At 44.2% G+C, this 19500-nt stretch overlaps 1 protein-coding gene across 8 annotated transcripts in view; it reads left to right on the top strand.

Moving 5' to 3' along the window:
* The window catches only part of Zmynd11 (zinc finger MYND-type containing 11), a 96727-nt gene extending 78416 nt beyond the window's left edge, over nt 1–18311 (top strand). For all 8 annotated transcript variants that reach the window (XM_042686103.1, XM_042686106.1, XM_042686105.1 and 5 more), the window contains 9 exons: nt 1087–1174; nt 1683–1738; nt 5111–5188; nt 6741–6859; nt 10485–10692; nt 11332–11400; nt 14185–14457; nt 14680–14865; nt 16284–18311. In XM_042686103.1, the coding sequence (XP_042542037.1) occupies nt 1087–1174; nt 1683–1738; nt 5111–5188; nt 6741–6859; nt 10485–10692; nt 11332–11400; nt 14185–14457; nt 14680–14865; nt 16284–16406 (1200 nt within the window). In that variant the 3' untranslated portion in view covers nt 16407–18311. The remainder of the gene's footprint in view (nt 1–1086; nt 1175–1682; nt 1739–5110; nt 5189–6740; nt 6860–10484; nt 10693–11331; nt 11401–14184; nt 14458–14679; nt 14866–16283) is intronic.
* The last annotated feature ends 1189 nt before the right edge of the window (nt 18312–19500 follow it).

Below are 19500 nucleotides of genomic sequence, written 5' to 3'. Positions count from 1 at the left end.
TCAGGCCTAGAGTTCAGGCCCCATGACCGGACCCAAAAAAAAAACAAAACAAAAATAAAAACAAGAACCAAAAAAACAGTTTTACTTCCAGATTCCATAGCTCCAAGCATGGGCCTCTCTCCAGTGTGAGACCGAAGGGTACTAGCAGCCCAGCACACCTCTCACCTTCATCTTGGCTCGTGCCATTTCCTTCCTGTTGAAACCCAGGTGCCCTCTTGTCCACACAGGCCTGTCCTGTGCCTCTTCCCTGTGCATCTGGGCCAATGATATGCTGACTGTGAACAGGAGGTACTCTAAGGAAAATTAGCAGGAAGACAAGATTTTTACGATTTTCACAGTTTAGAATGCAGACTAAAACATGAATCACAGTTAAGAGCCAAACTTAAAACCTGTTGCTTGTTGCTTGGGAACAGGTTGTAGAATTTCTTAGTCACGTGTATCTGGATCATTGGGGTGAGCTAAAAACCAAAAGCAAAGCCCCCTCAAATTCCCGCTGTCATCCTTCTCTTTGGAAGGCAAGACAAAGTTACAGATAGTCCCTTAAAGAAAATCTCCTTATAGATTCACATAGGCGAAGCCTTCCAATAGTAGACTTGGTGCATGGAAGAATGCCGGAGACTTTATTATTAAAGTATGTGTAAGTCAGACCTCATTTCAGTTCAAATTATAAACAAATTGCAGGGTTTTGGCACCCTGTCTCTGAGCCTGGCTTTTTGGTCTCTGTGAGGAAGAACGGCAGGTATATAGTTCAGGTCTCATCAGCCACGGCAACTGGAACATTCCTTACTGATGGCACCTAGAAGCAGTTTTTCACAGTCGTTTCCAAATGATCCGTTCTGCTGTGAAGTGTCCTCTAGGAAATTAGCGGAGACCGAGTGTGGCTGAGAAGCATCCAGTCCGCCACACCGAATACAGCACTTACCACAGTGATACCAAATCCTGTGCCCTGGCTGGAGTTGGTGACACAGGAGAATACTACAGTAGTTGGGGTATCTTGTGCTGGGCCTCATTTCTTATCCTGGGGTACAAGCCAGAAAAACATTCCCACCAGTAACTCTTTGCCATTTTGTCTTTTGGCCTTTCCAGAAAGTAAATGAGGGGAAATACCGAAGTTATGAAGAGTTTAAAGCGGATGCCCAGCTGCTTCTCCACAATACAGTCATTTTCTATGGAGGTTGGAGCCCTTGTTCTCTTTTGTGTGCATCTTTTAGCATGTAGCTCATATTCCATGTCAAGAAATGACTTACAAAAAAAGTCGTGGTGTTAAAATACAATACCTTAATGGTCTGCACAAATCTAATCATGTTAGCACTTAAGTTTATGAATATTTGGTTGTGTAGCTAATAGAGTTGGCTGGCAGAAGACAAAAACTGTAACACTAAATTATTGTTTATAAAGTTACATGGATTCCTCTTAGCTGAGAGGCTCTATACTAGCCTCTGGTGTTTCCTATTGAGAAACCCTCCTTCAAAGGTAAGAAGTCACTACCTACAGAAATAGTGGTTATTGTACTGAAAGTAAAATAAAACCTGTGTTTTTCTAAATCTTATTTACAGTATACATTTTGGTTTGAAATAGTATATGTTCTCTTGCTTGACTAAGTGAAAAAAAAAAAGACGATTTTAAGTGCCATATGTTGTTAGATCATTGATTATATAGGTTGTTCTTATCTTTAATTACAGCAGACAGTGAGCAAGCCGACATCGCAAGGATGCTGTACAAAGACACATGTCATGAGGTACTGTTGGGGCCCAACAGACTCTTGATACAACCCAAATTTACTTGGGATTTACTCATCTGTGTTTTAGCTCTGCCATCTCCTTTAAAGGGAATTTGGTTCATGTTTGACACACATGGGAAATAATGGAGATAGAAAAACAATTATGGGGGCTGGGAAGGTGGCTCAGTGGTAGAGCGCTTGCCTTGCATGCATGAGGCCCTGGCTTCGATTCCTCAGCACCCCATAAGCAAAAAGAAAAAAAGCCGGAAGTGGCGCTGTGGCTCAAGTGGTAGAGCGCTAGCCTTGAGCTAAGAGCTGAGGGACAGCGCCCAGACTCACAGTTCAGGCCCCACGACCGGACCCCCCCCCCCCCCAAAAAAAAAAGAAAGAAAAAGAAAAACAATTATGGCAGAAGAGTTTGCTGTCAGTAAGGTTGAACTGCTTACAAGCTGTTGTGTAGCAAGATGGTGCATGAAATACTCTGCACATGACAGACAAGGAATATTAACACATTTGCCTCTTCGTTATGATTCACAAGCAGAAAAAAAACACCTGAAAGAGTAAAGTTCACATCCATTTAATACATAAAACACATGCGTAAGAAAGTATTTTTATGGTATGCCACATTTTAAATACCTGTAACCGGTTTTTTCTCTTTTTTAATTTATTATGTTTTTACTCTACCGATGGTTGTACAGGGGGCCCCTACCATGTCACGTGTCCGTGTCTGTATACAGTGCATCTTCATCAGTCACCGCTTCGCTCACTCACCCCTTTCCCCCACCAGTCACATCAAGTGTCCCATTTCCTTTTTCACATATATACATTGAGTATTTCGACTTTTTCTACCATTTCCTTTTCCATCCATTTGGCCCCTCCCACTCACTCCCCATCAAAACTTGTTGCAGCTTGCTTGCCTGCCTGCCTGCCTTCCTTTCCTTCCTTCCCTTCCTTTCCTTTCTTCCTTTCCTTCCCTTCCTTTCCTTCCTTTCTTCCTTCCTTCTTTCCTTCCTTTCTTCCTTCATTTCTTTATCTTTTTTTTGTCGGTTGTGGGCCTTGAACTCTGGGTCTGGGAGCTGTCCCTCAGCTCTTCAGCTCAAGGTGAGTGCTCTACTACTTGAGCCACAGAGCCACTTCCAGTTTTCTGGTGGTTTATTGGAGTTTGACAGCCTTTCCTGCCTGGACTGGCTTTGAACCACGATCCTCAGATCTCAGCCTCTTGAGTAGCTAGGATTACAAGCCACAGGAATGAGCCACCAGTGCCTGGCTGTTGAAGCTTTCTAATACTCATTTTGTTAAACTTTCTGTTTAGTATTCACAAAGTTTACTCCATGGAATGTCACTATTGTGGCTGTTATACTTTAGTCAATTTGATTGTGTATACATGAATTGCCTTCTATGTATGTACATGGTATGCTATGTTTTAGGTCTAAGATCCACATACGAGAGAAACCTTGACTTTCTGGGCCTTGCTTGCTTTACTTAGAATGATTTTTTCCCCCCAGATTCATTCATTTTTTGTAAATGACACAATTTCATGCTTACTGATAGCCAAATAAAATTCTACTCTGTGTGTGTGTGTGTGTGTGTGTGTGTGTGTGAGAGAGAGAGAGAGAGAGAGGGAGAGAGAGAGAGAGAGAGAGAGAGAGCGAAACAGACAGAGACAGAGAGATTTTCTTGATCTATTCAACAGTTTTAGGGCTAACTTGGCTATTGTGAGCATGAGTATGCAGGTGCCTTTATTGTTTCCTGTCTTGCAATCTTTTGGATACGCCAGGAGTGGTATTGCTAGATCATCAATAGTTCTACTTTTAGGTTTTTGAGGAATCTCCATACTGGTTTCCAAAGTGGTTGCAATATGGAAAGCTCTTATTTGAACTCGCATTTCTACTGACAGTGTATGTGTGATCCTCTCCCAGCATTTTGTTGTGATTTTGTTGGTGACTGTGGTTTTGATTTGCATGTCCTTTATGGCCAGAGATGTGAACATTTCTTCACATATTTATAAATGGTGATAGAACTTCTGAGAAATATGTGTTTGGCTTCTTTGCCCACTTGCTAATTGGGTTATTAATTATTTGAGATTTAAAACTCTGTGTCTTCTGCTTATTAGCTCTTTGTCAGATGTGTCCCTGACAAAGATCATCTTCCATTCTATCAAGTGTCTTGACAGCATCCTTCACCATGCAGAAGCGTTTTAGCTTAATGCAGCCCCATGTTTTCCTCTCTTCTATTTGCTGAGCCCTTGGAGTTCTATTCTAGAAATTCCTGACTCTGCCAATAAGTTCTAGTGTTTCCCCTACTCCTTCCTGCAGTAGTTCAGTGTTACAGGTCTTATGGTAAGGTCCCTGACCTACTTTGTTTTTATTTTTGTTTTGGGCTAGCCTTGGGGTTTGAACTCAGAGCCTAGGTGCTGTGTCTGAACATTTTTGCTCAAGACTAGTTCTCTACCACTTGAGCCACAGGTCTATTTCTGGCTTTTGGGTGCTTAATTGGAGATAAGAGTCTCATAGACTTCCCTACTCAGGCAAGCTTTGAACCAGAATCTTCAGATGTCAGCTTCCTGAGCAGCAAGGATGACAGGCATGAACCACCAGCACCAGGCTGTGGTCTTCTGTGAACTGATGCTGGTATGGAGTGAGAGATTAGGGTACCATTTCAATGTAATGTATATGGGCATCCTCTTCTCCCATTACCTTTTGTTGAAGGGGTTTTGCTTTCTCCTATGTGTATTTTGAACTCCTTTGTCAAATATCAGTTTTAGTACTATTATTTTTGTAACAACCCCTTATATATTAAAACATGAGTTTTCTACAACTCATTTCTAATTTGACTTTTCCTTTTTACTTATTCAATGAATATTTATTGACTGCCCATCTCATGCCGGGCCGTGGGGGCCGGCAGGGGGCAGAGAATAAAGTGATAAGGGCACAGGCTTCCTGCCACAGAGCTAGATTCTGAAGAGACACTAGAAGAAAGCAAAAGGAACAGACAAGAGTATGTTCCTATATAAGTTATAAAACATGTTATGGAGACAAAGCAAAGCCTCCTGTGGCCCTTGTGTGTTCTGTGTGCTGTCTTGCGGGGCCCAGCAGAAGAGGCACTGTTTCATCTGAGTGCTGAGCAGTGAGCTGCCTCAGGCCTCAGAGCATGAAGGCCACAGCAGGCCTCTCGTGGCCTTCATCCCCGTTCCATGTGCCAGAGACACCCTGAGGTGGTTGGCAGTGACGTGACAAGGCCATCGAGTACTACTGAAATTAAAACTTAAGCTGAAAAGATTACATAAGAAAACAAAGTAAGACTTTCTGTGTATGAATGGGAACGTTAATGTACATGAATGTCAGAAGCATTTAATGCACACATGCATGTTATGTTGCTTCTCTCTTTCAGCTGGATGAACTACAGCTTTGCAAGAACTGTTTCTATTTGTCCAACGCTCGTCCTGACAACTGGTTCTGCTATCCTTGTGTACGTGAGGTTTTGTGACTGTTCGTTTTTACTCTAGTGTATAATGTACTGCCCAAGGAAGTTTATTTCCATTTTGTCTAAAGATTATAATTCTTCATAAAATTCTTTCTTTGCATTATAGAGGGGTTTTGTGTTTGTTACTGGTTTCTGCTGCCAGTACCAGGGGTTGAACTTAGGCCTCATATTTTCTTGGCTCTCTTGCTCATGGCTGACACTCAGACTCCAATGCTCTTTCACTTTGAGTCATACCTCCAGCCTAGCTTTTTGCTGGTTAATTGGATATGGAGTCTCAAAGACTCTTCTGCCTGGGCTGGCATCAAACTACAATCATCTAGGTCTCGGCCTCCTCAGGCATGAGCCACTGGCACCGGCGTCATACATGGTTGTAATAAACATGAACAATTGAAACATGGGGAATAACTGGAACCATTAATAATTTCTAAATTATTAATTATTAAATTATTCTAATTTCTTTAGAAGGACCACATATTGGGTTCCATGACAGTAAATTTTTTCTCTTCCTCCTTTTTTTTTTTTTTTTTTGTTGGTCATAGGGCTTGGACTCAGGGCTTAGGAGCTGTCCCAGAGCTTTTTTGCTCAAAGCTAGTGCTCTACTTTGAGCCACAGTACCACTTCCAGTTTTCTGGTAGTTAATTGAAGATAAGAGTCTCACAGACTTTCCTGCCCAGGCTGGCTTTGAACTGCGATCTTCATATCTCAGCCTCCTGAGTAGCTAGGATGCCAGGTGTGACCTGCCAAGGCTCTGTAATTTCCCAGCGGCATGCCTTCCCGCCAGGGGCTGACACCAACCCTCTGTATTCTGGGTCTGCTGTCCCAGGCAGTGCCCCAGGGGACATGGAAATAAGCCATCTTTGGAGACCAGCATTTATGTCACTTGTGGAGCTTGTGACAACCAGTTCTGGCTCAGTAGGTCTGGACCCCAAATCCTCCCATTTCTAATGATGACCCTGCTGATACCAATGCTGCTGCTGCTGGCATAGGCTGCCCTTCCAGAAGCCTCGTTGGCTGCTTCTGTTTTCATGGCCCTTAGCTACACAGTGGCCCCATTCCAGTCTGTGCCTCGTCTCAGAAATAAAACTTGTATTCCTAATCCTTCTCATGCAATATACATTTTGAATATTTTTTTTCTTTTTTTTTTGGTTGATCGTGGGGCTTGAACTCTGGGCTTGAGTGCTGTCCTTGCGCTCTTCAGCTCAAGACGAGCGCTCTACCACTTGAGCCACAGTGCCACTTCCGGTTTTCTGGTGGTTTATTGGAGATTTGGGTCTCATGGACTTTCCTGCCCAGGCTGGCTTTGAACCGTGATCCTCAGATCTCAGCCTCCTGAGTAGCTAGGATTACAGGTGTGAGCCACTGGCACCCGGCTTTGAGTATTTTTCTTAAAGGTTAAAAAAATGCACATCTGTGTTTTTACATAGGAGTTATAAAAAAATTTCAAAGTAACAGATTATACTTGATCTCATCTGATATTAATGGTATACTTGCATTTATCCTTTAAAAATAATGTGACAGTAAAATATTTTATTTCCAGATACCTAATCATGAGCTGGTTTGGGCTAAAATGAAAGGTTTTGGTTTTTGGCCAGCCAAAGTCATGCAGAAAGAGGACAATCAAGTGGACGTCCGCTTCTTCGGTCATCACCACCAGAGGTAAGTCACAGCCCAGCATGTTCCCAAGAGCCACATCGGCCTCCACTAGCAACAGCCGGCATCATTTGAAACAGGAATAACAGAATCAGCATGTCTAAGCATGATTCTCATAAATTATATTTCCATTATGTTTTTCAGATAGTCTTTGCTAAGCAGGACATCTTTGGTAGGAGGTACTGGTGATCCTTAGGCCATTAGTACTGAGATTGAGTTCATGATGCAGGGAGCTAGCGGGGAGGGGCATTCTTCAGAGTATCTGCTTCATAGTCATGTAAAGACTATAATCTCTTGATTATCTTGATTGAGCCTCTTCAAAGGCTAAAGCTAAAGCCATAGTAGACTAAAATAAAGTGTGCTGAAGTTTCTGTTTCTAGGAAGATAAACATGGCAAAATTTAAAATGTTATATGTTGTTAATATAAGAGTACATGTGTCCCCGAAATAGAGACCATTTTATTTTTATTTTTATTTATTTATTTATTTTATTGTGAACATACTGTACAGAGGGGTTACAATTACATGGGCAAGATAATGAGTATATTTCTTATCAAGCATTGCAGCCTCCTCCTTTGTTTACCCTTCACATCCCTTCCCAGCCTCCCCCCGTCCCCCTACCTAATCCTCCCCCCCCCCAAAGTTGTAAAGTTCGTTTTCGACATGACAACTTGTACTTCTCATTGTTGCAACAGGTCCACCAGTATCCTTAAACGACTTGTTTTTCCCCTTCTCCATAGAGACCATTTTAATACTTTAAGTATCTCATAGAATAGTGACTTACAGGACTGTAAGGTTACAGTCCCTCCTTGGTTATGAATTAAGGCCTTAACATTATTGAAAAATTGTCAGTAATCAGTAAGAGCATGGAATCCAAAAGCATGAATTCAGGTTTCGTAAACTCTCATAAGACTTGATTTTCCTGAATAGAATTGATGATCAATAAGGGATTTTAAATGAATGATTGGTTAGGACATACATTTAAAATGTATCTTATTAGAATGTTTGAAATATCTATCAAAAAATATAAAATTCTAATTATGAATTTTTATTTAAAGTAATACACTATGGATGAAAAAGACATGGCTCATGAAGAACCCCTAGCTGTAAGCTATATTTCTAATATATGCTTTTAATTGTATGCCATATTACACTTACAAGGAAGTGAAAAATCTTAAGCAAATAAATGGTTTTGGACTAGTCCTGTCCAGACAGACCGAACATGCTGCTCTTTCCTGGACTCCACACCCGCTGTAAAAACCCAGGATAAGTTACTGCACTTCCACGTAAGAGCTGCTTTTCTGGGCCACTTGTAGGATTTGCAGGTTTTTGTCTGACATAGAGAGAAAAGGTAACTGAGGAGTTGTGCCTTAAGGAGGTGAGCCTTTTTGCTGTAAGCAGCTGAGGGACACATGGCCATATCATCAGAGCATTTGGGATTGACCCGAACATATACTAGCCAAATTAGAATGATAGATCTTTCTATTATGCAATCCCAGGATTGCATGTGTGGGGAGGCACTTGTTTGCATTTATTTACTTATTTGTTTATATAGATCAAAGAATGTAGCTAGTGCATGCCCTGTAACACTTTTTGAAACTCAAATCTGATTGTCTATGACAGTGGGGTTAAGAAGGTAGAAATCTCTCATGAGCTGCGGTGAGACTTTAAATGTGGACTTGTTTCATTCTATTCAGCAATTCCAGGGGAAAACATCTTATTGGTTGCAGGCCCATTCCAGGTGGTCAGCACTGTCTGTATCAGAGCTTGCTCCTAAGTATCGTACTTTTAGACAGTGAAGAACAGCTCTTTTATCACATAACAAGAGCTTAAAAATGCTTTTAGATTGAGTAGATAAAGACTAATTCAAAATCTAATGGTAAGGAAATCTTCCACACACTATTCATTTTTTAGTCTCTATTAGTTTAGTTCTCTATTAGTCTCTGTCAATATACTTTAAAGTATAAGGTTGAAAGTTTTTTCATGCTCTTAAGTTTCTAACAAAGCATTCAGGCCAGGAGAGATGCCATTGATAGAATATTCATAGATATCTCTAATATTGCTTATGAAGTTCAAATTGAACACTTTTAACTATTAGTGTTAACAGTACAGCTTATATTTTAAATGTGCTTTCAAATGATGAAGCATATAGCTTAGCTTTCACAAGAAAGTTAGAACTCTTCCTTTATTGGTCAGGCTCAAGTGGCCATGATTCCCTTAGCAATTGCTCTGCATGACCCAGTATTTCTGAAACTCCGTCATTGAAAGGCCTGAATGAAAATGGTGATCTCCTGTGTATTCATATCAGGAGAAGCTTTTTTTAAAATTTTTTTAATTTATTTTTTTATTGTGAAAATACTGTACAGAGGGGTTACAATTATAAGATAATGAGTACATTTCTTATCAAGCATTGTTGCCTCCTCCATGTTTCCCCTTCCCATCTTCCATCCCATGCGCCCTCCCCCCCCCCCCCCCCCCGCCCCTGCCAAAGTTGTAGAGTTTGTTTTTCAACATAACGACTTGTACATCTCATTGTTGCAATGGGTTTATAGAAAGTTGAAAATAAATAGTGTGTGTCCACAGAGCTTTGTCCCATCTTGTACTTTGGCCGATGGTCACACTGTGTCCTCCGGCCTTCCTGCTCCATCGTTGTCTGCTGTCTCAGTCTTGCTCCGTCTTGTGAGATCAAGCACAAATAAAGCGTTTTGATTTCTCAATCACTGGCCATCTCTTCCTTGTACAGCATCCCAGAATGCCTTTAGCCTGTGCTGTGTTGCAGTATTACAGGCAGAGGCCATGCTTTAATTGCTGTCACAATCAGCAGACCTGACATCTTGCTGTGTTCTGGCCTCCCACTAAGAGTCTGTCCTACATCTCCCCCCCAGCTGTTAGACGCCAGAGGCAGCAAAACAGCATCATTAAATTTCGATCACTTGTGTCCTGGGCAGTGCCTTCCACTAGTGACTGTGAGCATTTGTGGAGTTGACACACTCTCCTGGGTGGATAGTTGTTTACCTCCAGTTGAGAGCTTATGCCTAGGAAGTTTCTCCTGAATTTTTGAGCCTCTTTCCTAAAAAAACCCAAAATGGTTTTCATTCTAGGGTTGAATTTATGTTGCACAAATTGAGTTGTATTCATAGTTAAGTATACTACTGAATAGTATAAATGCATCTTTATTTGCTAATCTGGTTTATCTCATGTGTAGCAGCATGACAAATACAGTTTACTAAGTCATATTTTAAGACTGCCTCATTTTGTATGGATACATGTGTATATGTGATAGGAACTTTGGGCTTTCTGAGTGATTCTGTAACCGGAACTGTCGACAGCTGGCTGGAACTCTGCTAGCTTAATAATGAGAGGTAACAGTTAAGAGATGCCAATTTTTTGAAGGACTCACAAAAGTGTATATATGAACTATGAGAACTAAACGGAGCCAAGAAAGTAGCGATTAGGAGGTAGATGTGACTCATTTCCAAATCCAGGAAGACACCTCCTCCCTCGATTTCTACATGGAGCTTTGTGAGCCTTCCTTAGTGTTTGCCGATCACAGCAGGCTGAGGCCTCTAAGCACTCCCAGCGCCCTTCCCCCACTGCAGGTACTCTGATTGTGCTGCCCAATGCTTTCCCAGGGCCTGGATTCCCTCTGAAAACATCCAGGACATCACCGTCAACGTCCACCGGCTGCACGTGAAGCGCAGCATGGGCTGGAAAAAGGCCTGTGATGAGCTGGAGCTGCATCAGCGCTTCCTTCGTGAAGGAAGATTCTGGAAGTCTAAGAACGAGGACCGAGGGGAGGAGGAGGCAGAATCCAGCATCTCCTCTACCAGTAACGAGCAGGTGAGTCAGGTGTGGTAAGGAGGAGGATGCCTTAGTTCTTGTTTTCCAGTGCAGGAATCTCCATGCACCTCCTCACTGTGATAAAAAGGATTTTTTGTTGTTTGTCAGTCATGGGGCCTGAATTCTGGGCCTAGGCGCTGTCCCTCAGCTCTTCAGCCCAAGGCTGAGGAGCTCTACCACTTGAACCACAGCACCACCTCCAATTTTCTGGTGGTTTAATTGGAGACTAGAGTCTCATGGACTTTTCTGCCTGGGCTGGCTTTGAACCATGATCCTTAGATCTCAGCCTCCTGAGTAGCTAGGATTACAGGCATGAGCCACCAGTGCCTGGGTTGATAAAAAGGTTTTGACCTTCTTTGTTCATGCTTATATTTGTAAAGTAAATAAAACCACTTCAAAGAAATAAATAGATACAAGCATCAATACCTGGGAGCCAGGGTGAAGAGTCAGGTGCACCGCCCTCTGTGGAGGCCCGTGGGCTCGCCAGGCCACACCAGTAACCAAGCAGAAACAGGCCTGGAAAGAGCTGAGGGACCGGCAGTGATCTCACTTCTCTCCTGTGCATCCCTGCAGGTGTTTTCAACTTAGAGGTATTTCTGGCTACGGACTAATAAGATTTTGCTTTTGTGATATCCACAGCTGAAGGTCACTCAAGAACCAAGAGCAAAGAAAGGACGACGCAATCAAAGTGTAGAGCCCAAAAAGGAGGTAAGATGCGTTGTTGGCAATTGAAGAGGAAATAGTCTCAGCCCGGGCCACGCCTCCTCGGGGAGGTGTGTGAGACGTGGTTGCCACCGGTCAGATGCTGCTGGTCACATCCTGTACATCAAGTCCAGATCTAGTCTTCTGGTAACTGTCATCTTGCCTGACCAGCTCACCTAGGTTCAGAGTCTTCATCCTCATTTGTAACCGTGGAGCTGGGTGCAGGTGGGCCAGCAGGGTGGGCATGAGTCTCCATCTTCCTGACCAGGTCTTTTTTATGCCCTTATTACAAACATAAATCATTAATCACCAGCATTTAAAAACTGACCAAGGTATGGTTAAGCTAAGCTCTGCATTTTTTTTTAGGTACTGGGGTTTGGATTTGGGTTTTTTTGTACTTTAGGCAGGTGTTCTAATGCTTGAAGCTCAACTTTTTAAAATTATATAAACTGTGCATATATTAAACTGTGTCAGTCTGGGTATCTTCCAAACACATGGAGCAAGAAGTGGTTTAGGATTTTAGGAGATTTTTACTGCATATAGCCTAAAGTGATTGTAAGTTGGTAATATATTTATGCTTTATATAAATTTTGACAACATTTTTTGCTTCAAAAGTGAAGCCAATAGTATTATCATGTAATGGAATTATATGTTAGGTTTTTGTTTAGAATTATCATGTTATTGTCTATATTTTCATTCATTAGTTGGTTTAGGGAGACTTGCTTTGAATTATGATGAATTATAAATGAAAAGGTATCTTAACTACTTGGCTTTTTCTCCTTTCACATTGATATGACCAACCATTTAACTTGGGGTAATAGACTATGTGCCTGTGGGTATAGCAATTAAAATAACAAATGGGATAGAGATTCATAAAGATTTAAGACAGACTACTTTCAGATTTAACAAAGATGCAGAGGAAAGCACTGTGTACACTGCTAATGACTGAGACAGTACCTGACTGCCTCAACACGTACACTCTGGGAAATCTATCACATCAGAAAATAATGTTATAAAATCATCATTAACTGACATTGGACAGACAGTGGGCAAATGCAGTCCAAATGTCAACAGGGCAATAGCTGTGGACATTGCATGCAGTATCTGTGGCATGTGAGGCATAAATGCAAAAAGGATACACATGTGGGAAGGAATGCTGCTGTGTGTGGAATGGGACCATTACAGACTTCTCCACAGCACTCATATACATGGAGGCTTCCAGAAGTTCAGGAGGCTAGCCGCTATCCTTCAGATGGAGGAGATTCAGACAGGTGGGGCAAATTAACTTTTTTTGTTCTGAACATCCTGTTTTCTTTTCCTAACCAGTAAACAAATACATAAAACGAAAACTGGATTTAGACTGTACGTTTTTTTTTAAAAGTGAGAAATAAAAAAAGGTAAGTGGATAGCTCAAGTCAGTAGAGGACAGAAGCAGGCCAGCAAGCGCGCAGCCAGCTTGAGCGAAGCAGAGGCGCCGCAGCAGGACTGGCCTGGCCCACTCCCAGTTATGCCCCTTGGAGGAACGGGTATATTCATGTTCACCTATTAGAAATAAAATCCAGGCACATAAAAGAAGAGCCACGTATACAAACATAGAAATGACAATCGTGTACCTTAGTTGGAGTCCCTGGAAACCTGAAGCAGCTTAAAAGATTTTTTAAAATGCCCTTTCTTTATGACTTACAGCTTATTCCAGAATAGGAGGTAACCACCTTCAGAGGAGTTAAGCTGTTAAAAGTACAAATGGCCACAACTGTCATTGCAATCCCAGTAAACACAGTCTAGTATGTCCAAGCGGCACACGGTGCCAATTTGGTTTGCAGCTACTATCATAGTACACCACCTCAGGTTGACAAGTGACACTTTGTCACTGCCTTGGCTACATCTTTGGCAGTGTGGAATGCCCATGATGGAGAGCTGACACTTGGCCCACCTACATGGGGTGTAGCTGTTCTCGTCAGTCCTGTGCTTTGTAAGTCCCTGATTTGCTGTGACGATGTTCTTAGCCAGGTGTTGCCTATCAGTGTAGACAGGTGATGCTGTGAGGTGTGTCCATTCACCATTGTCCAGAATTTTCAGTGCAAAGCAAAAAGTTCCCGCTGCACATTGAGGAGAGGAAAGAGCACCCTTTCCTAGCCTAGCACAGTCCATTCTGCCAGGTATTCCGATTCTCAGTCCTCTGCGGAGGATGGGCAGGGCAGAGGGCAGCCCAGCCCCAAGTTCAAAGCTTGTAGAATCTTCCTTTCCCTTGGTCTGATTTGGAGCTTTTAAGTATTGTTAGTCACAAAAGCAAAGTTGGCCATTTCCAGAAGAGACATTTCCTCAGATCTGCCTCACTGACCACAGCAATGACACCAGCCAGTGCAGCATCTCTGGGTGCAGTGACAGTCATGAACATGCACATACTCATGACAAAGGTTTGCATCAGATCCATCTACTGCATCCACCTTCCTCACTGTGATATTACATCAGAGAAAGCCAACACACACACACGCACACACGCACACACACATGCACATACTCCTCCACAGGGCTCGTCCAGAGGTCTTGGCTCGGGGTCAGAAGGACCCTGGCCTTATTTTCAACATTAATTTTCGTGATTGTGGTGATCCGGAGTGCATAGTCCCTCTTCCCCGGGTACCCGCAGCCCTCGCATACTAACCCAACTTGGGTTTTACCAGCAGCATATTCCACTATTTATGTGCATCGCTGGATATTTATCCCAGTAGAAGTCTATCATGAATGAGTTCGGTTGCCTTGTTTCACGTCTAAGCACTTCCTGCCTTTCAGGAGCCAGAGCCGGAAACGGAAGCGGTGAGTTCCAGCCAGGAAATCCCCACGATGCCTCAGCCGATCGAGAAAGTGTCCGTGTCCACTCAGACCAAGAAGCTAAGTGCCTCCTCCCCACGGATGCTGCACCGTGGCACGCAGACCACCGGCGATGGGGCCTGCCAGAGTGTGTGCCATGACAAGTACACCAAAATCTTCAATGACTTCAAAGACCGGATGAAGTCGGACCACAAGCGGGAGACAGAGAGAGTTGTCCGTGAAGCTCTGGAAAAGGTAAAGCGGTTTCCCACCATGGGCTCCCTGGAGAAAGAGCCTCCACCAGGGACCGGCTGCCCTGGAGAAGGGTGGCATGTGCCAGGGTCTCTTATAATAGTTTCCTTAACAACGCTTTCCTGCACATCTTAGGGAAGCAAAGGACAAGGCACGTGGACAGCACGTGAAGCGCGTGGATGTGGGTGGCCCGGGACAAGTAGGGTTGACTCCTTTCCCTTGCAGCTGCGATCTGAAATGGAGGAAGAGAAGAGACAAGCCGTAAATAAGGCGGTCGCCAACATGCAGGGTGAGATGGACAGGAAGTGTAAGCAAGTAAAGGAAAAATGCAAAGAAGAGTTTGTAGAAGAGATCAAGAAGCTAGCGACACAGCACAAGCAACTCATTTCCCAGACCAAGAAGAAGCAGTGGGTAACTATCTCCATTCTCTTCTTACACGTTCCAGAAAGCATACCACGAGTGTGACAAAACACTTGGGAAGGTGTACGGGGCGTGTACAGCAATTATTTTTCCAAATGAGACCAACTGTAAAGTTGTCAACTTAAGTTGATTTAACATTTTTTATTATCTGGGCGTGGTGGCCGAAATCTACAGTTTTAGCTACTTAATAGGTGGAGATCTAGAGGCTCAAGGTTCAGTGATGCTCCAGGAAAAATGAAGAGCCTACTGGGAAAATAACAAAGGCAAAAAGGCCTGGGGGTGAGGCTCGCGTGGTGGAGTGCCTGCCCTAGCAAACCCCACTCCTCCCCCTCCCAAATTCCAGTCCCCTCACCTTTCACCTGCAGGTGGTCATGTGACTGAGCGTCACTCGGGACCAAGGGTGAGAGCCTGTGAGCATGTCGGGCGCCACGCACTAGGTGTGCAGCTGGTGTTGGGCACGCCTGCAATCCTAGCTACTCAGGACGGAGATGAGAGGACTGAAGTTCAAAGCTAGGGCAGAAATTGCTGCAAGACGGCTCCAGCCAAGCGCTGGAATAGAGGTGTGGCTTAAGTGGTAGAGTACCAGCCACCAGCAAGCAGAGTGTTGAGGCCTTGTTCAAGTCCTGATACTGGCACGCGTGCATACACACACACACACACACACACACACACACACACGAGGCAAACAGCTGTTAAGATGAGAGAGGAGGACCATGGTGAAACTCTGAGTCGTTGGTGTAGCTGCAGGGAGAGAGAAGAATGCAGGAGAAGCAGACGGGATGGGGCCGGAGGGCGGGAAGATGGTGCTGCTGTTGTTTAAAGGTGAAAAGGAGGTCAGTAAACTTAGTGTGAAGTCGCATGAGCACTGGGGCCCAAGCCCCAGAGTCTAGTCCCAGAGCTCGGGGTTATCAGAGAGAGTTGCATTCGTGCTGTGCTGAGCAGCACTTCACACAGGGCCTCTGTGGGTGTCACAGACACCAAAGAACAGAACGCATGATCGAGAAGGAAATTACAGGACTTTTTTAAACCAGACTTCTAGACCCATCTGCACATGGACACAGACTGCTGCCGGGCCTGTGCTCTCCCGCCCGCGGCCCACAGCTCAGCCTTTACTTCTCCATCCCCCAACCATCCAGCCAAGGTGCTGGGAATCTGTTGCGCAGCTCAGCCTGCGGGGCTTCGCTGTGTCTCCTCCCTCCGCACCTTCTGCCCCAGCTTGCAGAGTGAGAGAGAGACAGGGGGAGAGAGAGATCGTCCAGATGAGCAGAGAGGCGGTGGTGGGAAGGAGTGCAGGGGTGCTCAGGGGTGCTGGCACAGGCTGGAGCAGATCCCCTGCTGCCTGCTTCAGCCGGGAGGTGTGGGTAGGCCCAGAGCCCCGCTGTCTAACCCACACCTCTGCTTCCCTGCAGTGCTACAACTGCGAGGAGGAGGCCATGTACCACTGCTGCTGGAACACGTCGTACTGCTCCATCAAGTGCCAGCAGGAGCACTGGCACGCGGAGCACAAGCGCACCTGCCGCCGGAAAAGATGAAGCCCCGGCCGGCCGCCCTCGCCCGCGCTCCTCAGACACCGCGGTTTTTGTTTCCAAGAAGCCAAATTGTTCCGAGTTCGCTTCCCATTTGCACCAGCCTTTAAACACTTTTCGTGAAGAAATTTTGCACAGTAGTTTAAAAATCTTTCGTTAATGCTCCTCCGGAGTTTTCAGGGGGTGAAAGTAACATCAGTGGAGGGTCTTATTTTAAATAAATTTTAATTGAGAATTTGTTGCATTTTCAGCAAATTTGGAAACATTTTTAGGTTTTACAGAGATTTTAACCTTTAGACAACAGATCTTTAAAACCAGGTGAACACAAGCGAGTTGAACCAAGACACGTTTAGCGTGGACCTGAACATGAGAACTCAGAACTGTTTCAGAAATCAAACATACTACCTGATGTGACACTTCTCTTGCCCTGGTGGAGCTGGTCCTGTGCAGCCCCTGCTGCCGCGGCGTGTCTGCTGGCCGTGCCAGCGGGGGGTGACCGAATTTAGGGAACAGGGTGGACACCGCAGGGCTCGGCCTGCGTATGTTTTCTTAAATATTTCCCAATTGTGTTTCTTTTCATTATTTCTTTTCAATATATAACTTTTATAACAAATTACTAGCTTTGATCTTGTAGTTTAAAAGTTGCAGGGAACTGGGGGTAATCTTTTACTGAGCTGGATCTTAGAGAAAAAAAATGAATATTTAAAAGAATTTTAAAGTTTGCACATTTCATCCTTTGTCCTAACATGAGTGCTTGTAACAAGATAAATAGCAAAGCGAAAAAAGAAAAAGCCAAAAACTACCTGTACCCATATGTGGAATTCTTAAGATGAGGCATACAAATTTCTTCAACGCTTCCCACCCCTCCCGATCGCCATCCTAACTGTCTAGTGCCCGGCGTGGCTGGTGCAGGAGCCGCCTGCCCTGGAAGGAGAGCGAGCCCTGAGCCCGGGCCGGCTTGCCCACCGGGACCCCGCCGCGCACCGGAGGAAGAGTGCATGTCCGTTTCCTCGTATTACAGATGACGTGATTTGTAAAAAGTCTGTATTTTGCGGAATGTCTGATTAAGAAGCATTACCAATAGGAATGGATCGATAGTTGAATAAGGACTTTTTTTTATATATATATACAAATAGAGATATAAAGTACAGCCAGGAAACACCTAAATTGCTTTTCTTTAAACATATTTCCCAAGCTATGTGTGGTTTTTCTCCCCAAGACTGAACTTAGACCAAGTCAAATTCTCACTTACCATTTAGTTACTTTTTTTTTGTTTTTGTTTTTGAGATTAGAGGAATAATTTGTAAATATTTATTTAGACCTTTGATATTTATTAAAGCAGTGAACTCACAGTGCAAGTGAATGGATCGGGAGAAAAGCCTTTTAAAAAAGTTTTCTCCAGTTTGTCAGGTCACTCTAAAGACGAAAGCGTAGTCAGCCTTCTAGGACATCTCATCATTGGTCCCTGTACTGTTGCCGATGGCGACACGAATTCCCCAATCGACCGGCTGTGCCAGCTGGTGCCCGGCCTGCACTGCACGGGCCTGGCTGCCAGGCTCCGTGCTCCCGGCTCCCGCCCCTCCTCCTCGCTGAGGAACTCGGCAGCAAGGCCGAGCAACCAAGAACACCTGGCCACCTTTGGTTGATTTTCAAGTTTTAAAACTTCGATCCACCCCTATGAGAGCAAGTTATTGTGGAACTATTTTTGGTGTAAAATCATTCCAGAGTATGTAATATTTACCTGATAGCTGCATGAACGTGAGATTCGTGTTCCTTTGGCTTTTTTTTTTTTTTTTTGTCTCTGTTGACGGGGTTGCACATTTCCAAGTTACTACAGCGTGAAACTGTGTGTTTAAAAAAAAATTTAAAAAAAAGATTGTGGCCTGGTTTTGTAAAAGTTTTAGGTAAAAATTACAACTGATTGTTTTAGGAATCATTACTGAAAATTTTCTGCAATCGTAAAGCTGTATCAAAGTGTGGAGCTTAGCCACTATGCACATTGTAATTACCATGGTGGCTGTCTGGTTCTATGACGCATTCTGGCATTTTGTAAGCTGCTCTGACTAGCAATATATAGATTCATTTAATGTGTTAACATTGGTTAATAAATGTATTTAAAAAAAAAAACGCTCGCTCCGACAAGCTATTGATTTAGTCCACTCCTCTGTACCAAACCCAACACAGCTGCACCTGACCCTGACCAGCAAGGCCTGGCCGCCTCTGGAGCCTACTTTTACTTTAAATTACTGTGTGCGACAGAATTCCTTCACTTTTATTGGGGGGGGCTGGGGGGGCTCTGACCTCAGTTCAGGGTAGACTCCAATGCTTCCTCCCTCTGACCAGGCCACTGAGCATGTTGTGTCTTCTTTCTCCTTGTCTGTAGCCTCCACTCAGTCCTTCCCAGCCTTGACCTTAGCCCAATGCTCAGTCCCATCCCGACTCTGGAGTTCTACCCTGGCAGTGGCTGGTCCTTCGAGACCTGGGAAAGGAAGTACAGTGGACCATTCAGGAAATGTGCTCGTGCCTACACGTTTCCTAACATGCAGAATTCTCTTCAGGTTAAGAATTTCTGACCTAGCAAGGCACTGGCTGGCAGCTCATGACTGTGATCTTAGCTGTTAAGGAGGCTGAGATCAGAGGCTAGAAGTTCAAGGCCAGCATGGACAGGGCAGGGAGGAGGTCTGTGAGATTGTTGCCTCCAATTAATCAGCAAAGAGCTGGAAGTACGGCTGTAGCTCCACAGCTAGAGCACCAGCATTGAGTGAAAAAACCAAGTGAGAATGTGAGGCCCTGAGCTAAAACCCCAGTGCCAGTGTGCGCACAAACACTGGCCTAGGACACACATACACTGGCCTAGCACATGCACAAACACTAGCCCAGCACGCACACAAACACTGGCCCAGTGGAATTAGTGAAGCAAAATTAGGGGGAACAACAGTTCCGAAACAGATGCCACTGACTGCCCTCTCTGCACAAGGCCCAGGAGCCCTGTGTGATTGAGGTGTAATAAAGACAGCTGGGAAGACAGACTGGGAAAATGGAGGCTGAGTTCCAGGGTAGCACTCTGGAGGTGGTGGGGAAGGAGACAGTTCTATAGAAA

Source organism: Dipodomys spectabilis, unplaced genomic scaffold (genome assembly GCF_019054845.1).
Source record: "Dipodomys spectabilis isolate Male_0828 unplaced genomic scaffold, ASM1905484v1 ptg000096l, whole genome shotgun sequence".
Lineage (NCBI taxonomy): Eukaryota > Metazoa > Chordata > Mammalia > Rodentia > Heteromyidae > Dipodomys > Dipodomys spectabilis.
This window is presented reverse-complemented; position numbering and strand designations above follow the sequence as displayed.